The following is a 14,650-nucleotide window of genomic DNA, read 5'->3' as shown; positions in this document are numbered from 1 at the left end:
ACCCAAAAGGCATCAATTTGGCATGTCGAGATTTGGTGTACCAAGAGGGGTTGAAGCTACGACAAGTACACGGGGGGTCACCGGTGTCCTCCTCTTCCTCCTTAGATACAATGATACAATTTATAGTTATAAATTTGATCACAAATAGATAAAAATATTTGACAGAAGGGGAATCCGACATGTAAGAAATGCAAGTTTATTATTCTAAACATGTAACAAACTGATAGTATGCAACAAAATACGTTTGATTTTCTCTTGAAATTAAAGTGTGCATGAGACAAAATAAGAAATTAAAAAAGGAGCTCGCTAGTCGCTTCCAAGGATAGAAGATGTCTGATAGCTTACAATACTCAAGCTTAGAAAGAAAACATCAAGCTTGAAGGCACTTCAGTGTAACTCCATTAATGCGTGCAAGTGCTTGCTTCCAGGATATAAGATGTCTGATAGCCTAGATATGTAGGATTTAGAGCGATTTGAAATCGCAAAGGTTACTTAAACCAATATTGTCACCTGAAGAATATCTACATTCTTATGACTTCTATGTAATAATCTCTCATGTTCATTTGATTTGTTGTAATGGCAGTTTGTACATGGAACTTATAGGAAGAGTTTGGTATCTGTTTAGCATGTGGCTTAAAGCGTGTAAATAGACTACGTATTCCCTTTTCTCGTGGCTTGCCAACGGATAGTGAAGTGATAAGTGGTAAAACATTGATCTTATTGTCGCTCTTGTGTAGTTGCATATGAACATTTACTTGATTCCAATTTGACATGATTTTGGCTAAAGCATGAGAAGGGATGTTAATGTCTTGATCCTGACATCAAGAAATATCTGGAAGGTTAGTACTATAACTCAAAATTCTTTGTATCAACAATATTTCTATGTCCTCCATAGGTTCTAATACTTTAGTTTCACTTTGATATTTCTGTATATGAAATTGAATTCTACATCTCAGAAGCAAAGTGATTTTGATTGATATTAATTACTTACAGAAGATTGAGCCTTGGCTTAGTCGGCAACCAATACTTTTCTGATTTGATAATGTCTTATATATCAGTATAAGTGGCACATGACAATTTGAATTTCAAAGATTGTGTTATGTTACATATATGAAGAAGCTGATGAAAAACCTTTTTAATAATGGAGAAAGAATAAATATGAGCAATTCTGACAATATATTTATAATGTTTGTTTCTTGAAATGATCAAAACCATCATTATAACTTAACCAACAAAAACAAACTTGAAACAAAGAAAATAGGTCCACGAGATATGCACTATATAGAAAATGTAGTGTTCTTGAAGCCTTTCACTTCACTCCATGCTCTAAGCTAAAAGAGTGTTGGTAGTAGTACACTCGACCTCAAAACTGGAATATTTGAGTCTTCTCACGAGAAACACGTTCATTTTATACACAAAGTTGATGTTATTTCTTAGTCTTTTAATATGTTTATGATTTTGAGTTTTTTTTTGCATCGAGTTTACAACTGTGCTATCACAACAACGGTGAAAAACATATCATAGTCACAATAATTATAAGAATTTGTTATTTTAGAGAGAGAGAGAGATGAATATATATAAGCCTACCGACGAAAATATGGAGGTAAAAGTACAATTTATTGTGTTTTTCTTTTTGTTGACAGCCCATAATGCAAATAAATTTATAGCCGTTAAGTAGAAACTACTTGCTCTGACTAGGTCTAATCTAGCTACATAGCTAAAAATGATTCCTCTTCTTCTTGCCTTCTTGGCAAGAGAATCTGCGCGCACACTTCCTGATCTAGGAATATGAGAGATGGTAAAGCCCGCAAAATCGTCTTGTAAAAGGCGGTGAGAGACTAGGCCTGGACTAAAGGCTGGCCAGTCTGTAGGATTTTCAATCAAGTCTAACAAATAAGAGCAGTCCGTCGCGATATGAATCAAAGGAATATGTAGATCTTTCAGGCATGATCATGCTCGAAGGAGACATTCCATTTCAGCATGAAGGGCTGGGAGGCTTCTACGACAGTTTTGGAGTCCCAAACGTTCAACACCCATGTGGTCCCTATGTATCCACCCTAGTCCACCAACAAGACCATGATTAACCCAAAAGGCATCAATTTGGCATGTCGAGATTTGGTGTACCAAGAGAGGGGTCGAAGCTACCGCAAGTACATGGGGGTCACCCCTCCTCTTCCTCCTTAGATACAATTTATAGTTATAAATTTGATCACAAATAGATAAAAATATTTGACCGAAGGGGAATCCGTCATGTAAAAAAATGCAAGTTTATTATTCTAAACATGTAACAAACTGATAGTATGCAACAAAATACGTTTGATTTTCTCTTGGAATTAAAGTGTGCAACAAAATACGTTTGATCATCATCTTCCACCGCCACGTGCGACGCAATCATCGGCGCCATGTGTTGTGCGGGACGGTACAGTGAAGCGTTCAAATATTTCCATTACTTTTTCAACGAATCAAACCTGAAACCAAATGTATCCTGCTTCAATTACATCGTCGGAGCTCTCTGCCACCAAGGTCGTGTTGACGAGGCTCTCCGATTTCACCGCATCTGCTCTCTTCTTCTTCTTCACCCGACGAAGAAACGTACAGCTTATTGGTTAAAGGTTTGGTTGATGCCGGAAGGATTCGAGAAGCGGAGGGTTTGATCATGTCCAAATCTCGGTTGGGTCCGGTTGTGTTCAATCATCTGATCCGCGGGCTTTTGGACGTTTTCCTACATCTGAAACAAAGGATTGTTTCGTCTGCGGACGATGAAATCGCCGACTTGGTTCATCTTATCATCGACGAGGATTACAATGGAATCGCAATGGTGACTGCTACGTTCATTGAGTATTGGTTCACACAAGGTAACGATGAAGAAGCTATCAAGTGGTACACGTCTTTGTTAGCCAAGAGATTCGTTATAAACGCCATTACTGTGGGAACATTCTTCTGTGGATTCTTCTTGACTACGACAAGAAAAAAGAAGTGTGGGCATTGATTGATCGGATGCTGGACAATCAGTTTAATGCAGAGACATGTAACACCATGGTCAAAGAATGTTTCGCGAACTAGAGGTTTGATGAGGCAGTCAATACTTGTAAGCGAGTTGGAAACACCGTGAATGACTCACAGCTTTGTTACAGGAACATCATTAGTAGATTCTGTGAGCAAGGGATGTTGTCAAGCAGGTGCTTTCTTTGAAGACATGTGTTCCAAGAAGTTCATCATCCCAGACATCCCCATTTATAGGATATTTCTCGATGCCTATGCTAATGGATCGAGATTCGATGATGCTGAACGGATGGCGAACCTTACCGTTGATGCGAATCTCAAGTGTATTGCCAAGTTTTGTCCCCTAGATTGAAATACGTATAAATTCTCTCATTACGTTGACTGGTGTTAAACTTGTCAGCTCTAGTGCTTTGTTTCTTAATTTTAAGTGGTAGAGTTTGTTAACCGCCAAAATCTGAGAAGCTAGGGTATGGATTCAAATTGGTGAGACAAAGTAAGTTTGTGAAATCATATGGGGTTATTGACCAAAATCGAAAGAGAGGGGTTAATCAATTTTGGGATCGATTATTCTCTCTTGGTCAACAATTCTATACAATTTCATCATCTTTCTTTCTCTCTCATCGATTTAAATCGAAACCTGAAACCTTAGTTTTTCAGATTATTTTCCCTTTACCTTGATAGAGAGACAACTCCTTCAATATTTAGCTTTCTTATTGGAACATTAAAAAAAATTGTGGTCCAAATTTCATTTTGTTTTAGATTTATTCTTGGATTCACCCCAAAGTTGAATCTCTAGGTAGGTTCACCAACCAAGTATTATATCATATTCGATATTTTTTAAAAAAAAAAACAAAATATTGTCAAATTATATTATGTTTTTAAAATTAAAAGACAAAAGAAATAAATAAAAAAATAGTAGTAAATTCCAAAAAAAATTAACGTCATCAGCAAAACACTAAACCCTAAATCCTAATCTCTAATCTCTAAACCCTAAATGCTAAATCCTAAACCCTAAACCCTAAATCCTAAACCCTAAACCCTTGAGTAAACCCTAAACCGTTAGATAAATTCTAAACTCTAAAAAGGATTGTATTATATCATATTCGATATTTAAAAAAAAAAAAACAAAATATTGTCAAATTATATTATGTTTTTAAAATTAAAAGGTAAAAGAAATAAATAAAAATAGTAGTAAATTCCAAAAAAAAAAAATTTAACGTCATCAGGAAAACACTAAACCCCAAATCCTAATCTCTAAACCCTAAATCCTAATGCCTAAACCCTAAATCATAAACCCTAAACCCTTGGGTAAACCCTAAACCCTTGGATAAATTCTAAACTCTAAATCAAAATCACTAAACACTAAAACACTAAAGGGTTTATGGTTAGGATTTAGGTTTAGGGTTTTAGTGTTTTTTATTTAGAGTTTAGGAAATTTTCAAGGGTTTAGGATTTACCCAAGGGTTTAGGGTTTACCCAAGGGTATAGGGTTTAGGATTTACGGTTTAGGGATTAGGATTTAGGGTTTAGTGTTTTGCTAACGACTTTAAAAATATTTTTAATTCTTTTTTCTGTAACTTCTATTTTTTTTTACCTTTTTATTTTAAAAACATAATATAATTATCAGTGGATCAGTTTTTAAATGATTAAACGGGATAATAAAACAGAGTTAATGAAAGTGGTTGGTAGTTGCTATAGGTGCTGTCCACAGCCCTATTTATTTCTACATCACATAATTTAGAGCAATCAAGCTTAAATTTGTTTTTGAAACTACAGCTATTGAAATAACCTACAGCTATACACGTGTTCTACAGAACCAAATATCCAAATCAATTTTTTAATTTTTTCCATAAAATTCTACATCAATAAAATCTAAAGCCACAACAAAAAGTCTAAAGATTTTTTTCTACAGCAAAAATTTTAAAGCTACAACCATTACCAATCGGACCCAATATCTTCGAAGTCCACATCATTTTTTTTTTAATTAATGAAATAAAATTTATGATATTAATTACATAACATCATTAAGTTGCAATTCATAACATATATACTTTGTCTAATTCACATTAGTTTAGTTTGCAAAGATAACTAACTATCTGGTAACATATAAACTTTGTGTAATATACATTAGTTTAGTCTGAAAGGATAACTATGTGATGGTCAATATCTTATATAGGCAACACTCATTTTTTTATTTTTAAATAAGTACAACAAAATGGTAGAAGATGCAATAATTATCCTCCAGACACTATTTAACAACTGATTTGCTACATGTTATTTCGACAATAGTTTTTATAAAAAATGTGGCATAACTACTAAAATTGATGACATGACTTATGGTTAAATATGATATGAACAATTACATTAATTGTTGATTTCTTTATTGATAATACATGTATTTCGCATTAGTAGCTTTGTGCTTAAGTGAAATTTGGGGCTAACCGACCAAAGACAAATAGTATGAAATTCAGAAGATACAAGTATTAATATGTATTAATTTTTTAAATATATAATATTATCAAAGTAATTAAATTATTAAGCAAATATAGCTACCATATTATTTTATATAATTTTAAAGATTATTTAAAATCTAGATAAATAGATATAAAAATGAAAAAGATATTTTTTTAAAAAATCTATGCAATTTTTAGAATGAGAAGACACATCCTTAAATATTTTACATTTTCTTCAAACTAATAAAGAAAACCGAGTTTATATGATTTTTCGAAGATCCTTAATGAACTTTTAAAAATGAATCGCTCACTTTCCTAATTTATTTTGTGATTGTTGTGAATTTATATTTTAGTTGTGATTATTATTATTATTATTATTATTTTATATAGAAAGCTAACGGTTCCAATGGTTGACAACCAAACATTGCAATTGTTAGTTAGTAGTTGCAATAGATAACACAAAATTTTAAAATGGCTTATTGCCGAGTACTACAATCACCAAATGCTATAATCAATTGATGCTACAATGACCAACAATTAAAATAGTTCATTACCAAACACTGCAATGATTAGTTAGTGGTTGCAATAGATAACACAAAAAATTTAAGTGGCTCATCGCCGAGTACTACAGTCACCAATAGTATAATCACTAGACGCTACAATTACCAATAATTATAATGGTTCATTACCAAATATTGCAGTGGTCCATCACCGAAAGTTAAAATCACCAAAACATGTAATGTTTCATTTAGTAGTTGCAATTGTTCATTTAGATAATTGCAATAATTCATTTAAACGGTTTCAAAGAATGACTTAAATCTCCAATAATCATTTTCATTTATGTGTAATTAGATATTCAATCAATAAATAGTACATATATCAAACTTGATTTCTTAAAAAAAAAAATCAGATGTGGAAATAGTTAGAATAAAATAATTTGGGTGTTTTTTCGATGTATTCAGTAGTTTGGGGTGATCAGTGCTGGTTTGTTAAGTAGATGATGATTTAGGCAGTCAACTTAATGAGACTCCTTAAGTTTTTATGAAAAGACACAACTCTCAGCATAAATCACACATACTTTTTTATAGAAAGACATTTTGATTATTTTAAAAATAAATAAAAAAATTGTACGAATAGTCACATCTTTTCAATTTATAGGTAGTTGTTTTAAAAGAAGACTTTTGCGAAAATATATTTTAAATAGACACATTAACTAAAATACTTTTATTATTGAAAAACACTTTTAACTGTTTTAAAATACTAAACTTCAAATAAACACATCATTTCAAATAATAATTTTATTATAAAAACAAATTAACTATTTAAAAATAAATTAATTTTTCTTTTAAAATGGAAAGACATAACTTTTTACGCTAACTAATAGTCTAATACACAACTTTTGAAACAAATAATTGTACAAAACACACAACATTTCAACTTAATTAAAATTCACAACTTTTCAGATTAGTTCGGATTGTTATTTTCTAAACTATTAAAACAAAAGTACAAATAAGATTTGATCCTGACTTTTCATCAATATTTACATTGGAATGCCATTGTCGTAATTTTCTAAACTTTTAAAACAAGAATACAAATAAGATTTGATCCTGACTTTTTATCAATATTTACATTAGAATGTCATTGTCGTAAATACCGTCGCTATAAGCGGAGATTTAGGATTATTCACTTACCAAACTTAACTTGTACTGGTCAAATAATTTTTCCACTAAAATTCCCTTTTTTATTGATCTTACTATTCTTTTTCTGCTCTGTAGTCTTATATGTAACAAGGTAGTTATTAAGCCCCACAAAATTGTGAGGAAGCTTGCAAGAGTGCAACACCTATATTTACAACTGGCGGGGAAGTTTAGGAGGGGGGATGACAATGTGAGATAATCATATTCAATAATTTACATCCCACAATCATCTGGATCGCTTGAAGTTAAGTGCTAGGGGTGGGCGTTCGGATACCCGTTCGGGTTCGGATTGGGTATTTCGAATTTTTCGGATATTTCGGTGTAGGGGTATAGAACCCGTTAGGGTATTTCTATACTTCGGGTTGGGTTCGAGTATTTTTAGTTCGGGTTCGGATATTGAGATTTTGAAAGAAATTTTTTTTCTCGTTTTTAGGTTTATTCTATTTAAAAATATAGATTTCACTTAGCTGATTTTTTTTTTAATAGATTGAATGATTGATAATTTTGAGATAACATTTCAAAAATAAATAAACATTAATTTGGCTATTGTTTTGAAATTTTAAATGTAACTTTTGTTGATACATGCAACAAAAAAACTTGATATGCATTTTAACTGAGTAACAAACCATTTTCTCTGTAATTATATGTAAATTAAATTATCTTAAAGTATGTGTAACATCAATATAAATATTTTAAATAAATGAGAAATGAAAACAATAAATATAAGAATAAGTATCCATATGTTCGGTTATCTTCGGATATTCATTTTGGTTTGGATATTACCCGTTCGGGTTTTGATATCCAATCTCTCCTAAATCAATACATGTTCGGATATTTTGTTATTTCAGTTCAGATTTCGGTTCAGATTTTTGGGTCGGATTTGGATACGGATTCGGGTATCGGTAAAATGCCCGCCCTTATTAAGTGCTGTGAGTGTTTCTGTCCAGACTCTTTTTTCTTCTAATTAGGCTCTTTGTGTTATGGTCTACCTACAATTTGACTCGCACACTTCTTTACATTTTGTGAGCTTCCAGACTAATCATGAAGCTAGACTCAGTTATTTTTCTTAACATTAATTGAAAAAAGTTGTCACTGTTGTCATTGCAATCTAAAATCATTATGCGCATGCCAACCTCTAATCAAGATGTAAGTGAATTGTGAAGTTCTCGTTGACAAGTGCTAGGAAATGCCAGAGGTGCAGTAGCAGTGGTGGTTAATATTCAAGAATCCTGTCTCAGTGACTGGAATGTTAGATTACTTTCTCACCGTCTGCGGAGTTATCCTCTGCAGCGAAGCCAAGAAACAAAGCACGTCAATGATAAATAAAAATTTACATTGTTTTTATTTGTTAGCTCCTCAGGTAAACAAACGCAAGGCATTTTTTTTTTTGCTGTGAACAAAAACCCTTACACAGCAAAAGATGTGTAAAGCAACACCGAAGGATTAGAGAACCAAAAGCAATCATTTACTTCTCAAATAAGTGTTTTATTCCTTCTAGTTTGTTTTGTGCACGGATCATCTACAGCTTTTGTTGTAGATTACTCTAAAAGTGATTTCGATCCAGAAAACAACAAAATATGTAAAGTAGTTGTAATATAGATATAATTTCATTTTTTTTAAATGCAAAGATAAATACTAGGCTTAAGAAATACACAAAGTACTGAACCTTTTTTTCTGTTTTTCCCCAGGGAAATAATTATGGGTTTGGAAATTTAGGGCCTGACTGGTTCAAACGCAGCGATTGCGGTTGCGGTTGCGGGAGTTTGTAGATGTGGGCAGTTGCGGTTTCTAGCGGTTTTAAGAGATTTGTACGACTGGTACTGCGGTTAAAAATTTGTGCATTTGCGGGTGACTTATGACTGGTTAACTACCAAATGCGGTAACAGTCAAATAATAAATTAACAATATTTACATTTAATATAATTATAAGAATATCAAAAATTGTAAAATTATAATAAATATAAAATTTATATTTAGAAAGTTATAATTTTAATTTTTGAAAATTTATTGAAATTGTTTTTATTATAAAATTTTTTAATATTAATTAAAATATAATGTATATATTTAATATTTTCATAATTTCAATTTTAATTTTTTTATTAAATATTTTTACTTTTGTATATATATTGTTTAAAAAAAAAGAAAAAAATTTTACCCTCCCGCAACCGCCCGCAACCGCAAACGCTAGCTGGAGCCAGCTTTTGAATTTATGAGATTCGGGGCGGTTTGAAGCGGTTTAGAGCGATTTAAATGATTGTTGCAAATCGCCGACAACCGCTACCAACCGCAAAAGCTGCGTTTGCGGGTGGTAGCGGGAAAACCAGTCGCCCCCTTAAAATGAACAAAGTCCCCTATATAATGCAATTTCTCTTTTATTGGACCGACTTGTCCCGCGCTGTATTTTTTAACTTTTTATTTGAAATATTTTATTATATGAGAAATTAGGCTATATAACCAAATAAAAACACAAATTCACTAACTAACCAAAATCACTTCTCTCTCCTATTTTCTCTTCTTATCTCTCTCTACATTCTCTCTACAAATCTAATTTTCAGATTTTTTTGGTTATTTGGCAAATAAGCCGGTTGTTAAGGTTTTTTTTTTTGTCACTGTGATGTTAAGATATTCTAACATTTGTCATGTTGCCAATAAGAAAATTTCCTAGGTCGATTGTTGACTGATTTTAATAATCATATGTTTTATTTTTATTTGTGTAGGATAAATCTTTTGATATTATTGTTTGATTTTAAGTCATTTACTTTTATTTCTGTATATTTTCATTGTCATTATTTTCAAATTACATTTATTTTTCTTAAATACCTTTAATCTCGTGTTTATATCGTGAAAATATTTGTTTCATTTTTATAATGTTTATTTTTATATTTGGTTATATTTTTCACCATTTATTTTGATTATATGTAAATTAAATGTTGTGTTTTTATCAGTACATTATTAATTTTCCTTATCTTGAGTTTTATGATTTAAAAAGAGAAAAAAACTCTTAGATTCACTTGTTTTTTTTTTGGTTGATCTTACTTTGATAAAACGTTGAAAACAATGGCTTTGTTTGCTTTTCAATAAATTTGTTCCATAATCTATTTAAATCACTAACCTTTATGTACACACATCGGTTTATGCCACAATCGCAAAAGGCCAAGAATAATTATATGTGCTGGAATGAATATATTTTCATACGTAATACAAATAACATACGTATTTCAAATTTAGCTGCTTTTTGTTTTGGTTTTGGAAGACGATAGATGTATAAACTTACATGTTCTTGCTTCCTCCAACTTCTTGAAAAGATTAAAGTACATACTAAAACGCTATGCGTTCTCCACTATGTTGAAATGCTCAATATTTTTGTAAAGGTAAGATTCAGATAACGTTGTTGCCGTCCATGTCGTTGTTCCAGAGATATCTTTGCTGGATCTTTGTATTTCAGGTGACTACTTATAAGTTATCCAGCTGCTATTGCTGATATTAGAGATAACTCTCGGGCCAAAACTGCTCATGCCACTATCATAGCTACCGCCCTTGAGTTCATCCCCATCGGCTCCATGCTCGTTCCTTTAATGCATAGCAGGTTTAACCAAGTCGATTGAGACGGAAACTGTGTTCCTTATCTCACTGTCCCAACCCGAAATTGTAAGCAATGATAAATAAATATGTCAAGTCAAATTCATGAACTTAAGAGAGATAGATTTAATCAATTACCTCAATAGATGGTGTAGTGATAGAGATATGTATATCTTTACCATTAATGGCTACCACCATTGTGATGCATTGTGAGCTCTCCATGTTTTGAGCAGGAACTTGGCAAGTAGCCATGAATTCATCAAACATTATGTTGCTGGTGTGAGCATTTAATCCACCAAGAGAGCCTCCAACAGCAGAGACGGTGAGGTTCTTGAGCATATTGAGCTCCACCAAGACAGCCACACTCGTTTTCACTTTTTTACTAATATGCTCAAAACAGTTTTGATTGGTTACTAAGTTTACTAAACTTCCACTGGAGTCGTTTTAGAAACTGCAGTCTAATAATAAATATAAATACCATAATATCAAACCAATAACAAACAAAAAGAAACTTACCAGAGATTCCGATCACATCCATGTCTGGGAAATCATAGGCGAGGTACTCAATAACAGTATGCACACCTTTGGTTACCATGTTCATACCCATATCACCACCAGTGTTACAACTGAACCTTACGTAGGTTTTTTCCCTGCCATGTACAGTGAACACTTTAGTAGCCTCGTAAATCTACTTGACATGCATCCACAAAATTATTTCATCTGCAAAAGTTTCAATTTTGAATCAAACCACTACAAAAACATAAAGAGAGTTTACATTTTTGTGGACCTATTGAGAACGACAGCCAAAAGTTTCGAAGTGATATAATGCCATGTCGAGCCATCAGCTCTTGCTTTCTGCTATGTCTAGTAGCTTCTGTTTAGGGATCAGCCTACACAGAAGAAGTATAAGAGACATTAATAAAACACCAAATTGCAAACATCGTCACTTTCAAATAAAACCCAGCCACTGTTACATGTGATGATATATGCAGCAGAGGGAACCACCGTTGGTTGCTCCGGTAATCCATGACGGAAGGGCTGAGGGGAATCTGGCGATTTTGACAGCATATACTTCTAGATCTAGAATATGGAATGACTTGGTTCAGATTTAGACTGCAACTACTGATTAAAAAATTCACTATACATTTGGCCAGTAAATTTTTCGTCGGAGCTTTTACCGGCTCCTTCACTATCTTCGGAACATGGCTTCCGATGGAGACAACATCTCGATTCTACCCTCCGCTAGCTATGGCACTATTCTACGTCTTCATATTTTACGCTTCCACCGTGGATATGCTCAATGGAGCTCATATCCTTTATTACTTGTTTTATAATATTGCCTACTTAAATAATTTAAAATTAGGATAAGACATACGCCTTGTGCATGGTGAGTTTATTTGTATATATTATCGATAATTTCTTTTATATATTTGATCATTTTATTTATGCATATACAATATTTTTTGTTGTTATTATATAATTTTTTTCTGATGGATTAGATCAATTTTTATTAAAAATTATGGAACAAAACTATAATTAATATATCATGGGTTGATTAGATTGGACATTAAACAAATTATTACATACAAACCTTATTTTTTCCATCGAACACATTTCTGAAAAAAGTAAACAGTGTTGTTTCCACAGTTGAATTATTTTGAATTTTATCTTCCATATAGTTTTGAAAGCTTTCAAATCAACCATCGAATTGATACATGTCATTTTAATGTTTTTAATCGTATACTTAAGGAAAACTTACATTTTTGTAATTAAAGTCTTTTTAAAAAATTCAAAATATAACATATGGGAAAAATATAACATATAAGAAAAATATAACATATAAGGTGTATTCATTTTTTGTATTTTAAAGTCGTTTTTATTTTTGAAAAATAACATATAAGGTTTCCTAATTTTTGTAATTTAAAATCATTTAAAAACTATTCAAAATATAACATATAAAAAATCTATTTTTTATTATATGGTTAATGTGATTGTTTTTAATAATATAAAATTAAACACAAATGAAAAAGGATGCAAAAATTGTTATAAGATCTTCATTATTCATAATAATTAATTGACATATATATATTAAATCATATTAGGTAATTTCATAGTTTTTATTTAAGAAAATAATAAAAAATTCTTATATTTTAGGTTAATATAATGTTATCTAGTGGACATTAAACAAATTATGACACAAAAACCTTATTTTTTTCATCAAACACATTCTTGAAAAAGTGAACAGTATTGTTTCCATAATTTAATTATTTTGACTGTTATCTTCCATATAGTTTTGAAAGCTTTCAAATCAACCATCGAATTGATACATGTCATTTTAATGTTTTTAGTCGTTTAAGAAAATATATTATATTTCAAGTCGTTTAAAAAAAAATCAAAATATAACATATAAGAAAAAATCTAACATATAGAAAAAAATAACATATAAGGTGTCCTCATTTTTGTATTTTAAATTTTTTTTTAAAATATATATAACATATAGGGTTATTACATTTTTGTAATTTAAAGTTATTTAAAAAATTCAAAATATAACATATCAAAAAAAAATCTAATTTTTTTATTATTATATGGTTATCGTGATTGTTTATTTTAAGAAGGATGCAAAGTTGTTATCAAATCTTTATTATTCATAATCATTAATTGTGATATATATGTAAATCATATTAGGTGATTATGTAGCTTTTATTTAAGGAAATAATACACACTTTTTAGGTTAATATAATGTTTTCTAGTGGACAGTAAACAAATTATGACATAAACGCCTTATTTTTTTCATCGAACACATTCTTAAAAAAAATGAACAGTATTGTTTTCACAGTTAAATTATTTTGACTTTAATCATCCATATGGTTTTGAAAGCTTTCAAATCAACCATCGAATTGATACATGTCGTTTTAATGTTTTTAGTCGTATACTTAAGGAAAACTTACATTTTGTAATTTAAAGTCGTTTTAAAAAATTCAAAATATAACATATAAGAAAAAAAACTAACATATAAGAAATATAAAACATATAAGGTGCCCTCATTTTTGTATTTTAAAGTCATTTAAAAAAAAAAATAACAAATAATGTTTCCTCATTTTTGTAATTTAAAGTCATTTAAAAAATTCAAAATAAAACATATTAAAAAAGATCTAATTTTTTTTATTATATGGTTAACGTGATTGTTTATTTTTTAATAATATAAAATTAAACAAAAATGAAGAATGATGCAAAAATTGTTATCAAATATTTTTTATTCATAATCATTAATTGTCATATATATGTAAATCATATTATAGGTGATTCCATATCTTTTATTTAAGAAAAGAATATACACTTCTTATATTTTAGGTTAATATAATGTTCTCTAGTGAACATTAAACAAATTATGACATAAAAACCTTATTTTTCCCATCGAACACATCCTTGAAAAAAAGTGAACAGTATTGTTTCTAGAGTTGAATTATTTTGACTTTTATCTTCCATATGGTTTTGAAAGCTTTCAAATCAACCATCGAATTGATATATGTCATTTTAATGTTTTTAGTCGTATAATTAAGGAAAACTTACATTTTTTTAATTTAAAGTCGTTTTAATAAATTCAAAATATAACAAAAAAAATCTAACATATAAGAAAAATATAACATATAGGGTGTCCTCATTTTTGTATTTTAAAGTCATTTAAAAAAAACTAACATATAAGGTTTCCTCATTTTTGTAATTTAAAGTCATTTTAAAAATTCAAAATAGAACATAAAACAAAAAAATCTAATTTATTTATTATATGGTGATGTGATTGTTTATTTTTTGATAATCTAAAATTAAACAAAAATAAAGAAAAATGAAAATGATCAAATCTTTATTATTCATAATCATTAATTGTCATATATATGTAAATCATATTAGGTAATTCTGTAG

The 14,650-nt window shown here is 30.3% G+C and overlaps 1 protein-coding gene across 1 annotated transcript; it reads right to left on the bottom strand.

The window, feature by feature from the left end:
* Positions 1-10,858: 10,858 nt before the first annotated feature.
* On the bottom strand, positions 10,859-11,327 carry LOC106292340 (3-hydroxy-3-methylglutaryl-coenzyme A reductase 1-like). The gene is made up of 2 exons (XM_013727935.1): positions 11,249-11,327; positions 10,859-11,106 (listed from the first exon to the last, which is right to left on the bottom strand). The coding sequence occupies exons 1-2, from the start codon at positions 11,325-11,327 to the stop codon at positions 10,859-10,861; spliced, it is 327 nt and encodes a 108-aa protein (XP_013583389.1).
* Positions 11,328-14,650: the final 3,323 nt, after the last annotated feature.

Source organism: Brassica oleracea, chromosome C5 (assembly GCF_000695525.1).
Source record: "Brassica oleracea var. oleracea cultivar TO1000 chromosome C5, BOL, whole genome shotgun sequence".
In the NCBI taxonomy this organism is placed as follows: Eukaryota; Viridiplantae; Streptophyta; class Magnoliopsida; order Brassicales; family Brassicaceae; genus Brassica; species Brassica oleracea.
Note: the sequence above shows the minus strand (reverse complement) of the source record. Positions and strands in the feature narration are given on the sequence as shown.

Bases quoted from the DNA above. Each gene is read 5' to 3' on its own strand.
- LOC106292340 (XM_013727935.1), bottom strand. From the start codon at position 11,327: ATGGTAACCAAAGGTGTGCATACTGTTATTGAGTACCTCGCCTATGAT. The intron at 11,107-11,248 runs GTAAGTTTCTTT...TTAGTAAAAAAG, and splicing joins GGATGTGATCGGAATCTCTG to TGAAAACGAGTGTGGCTGTC.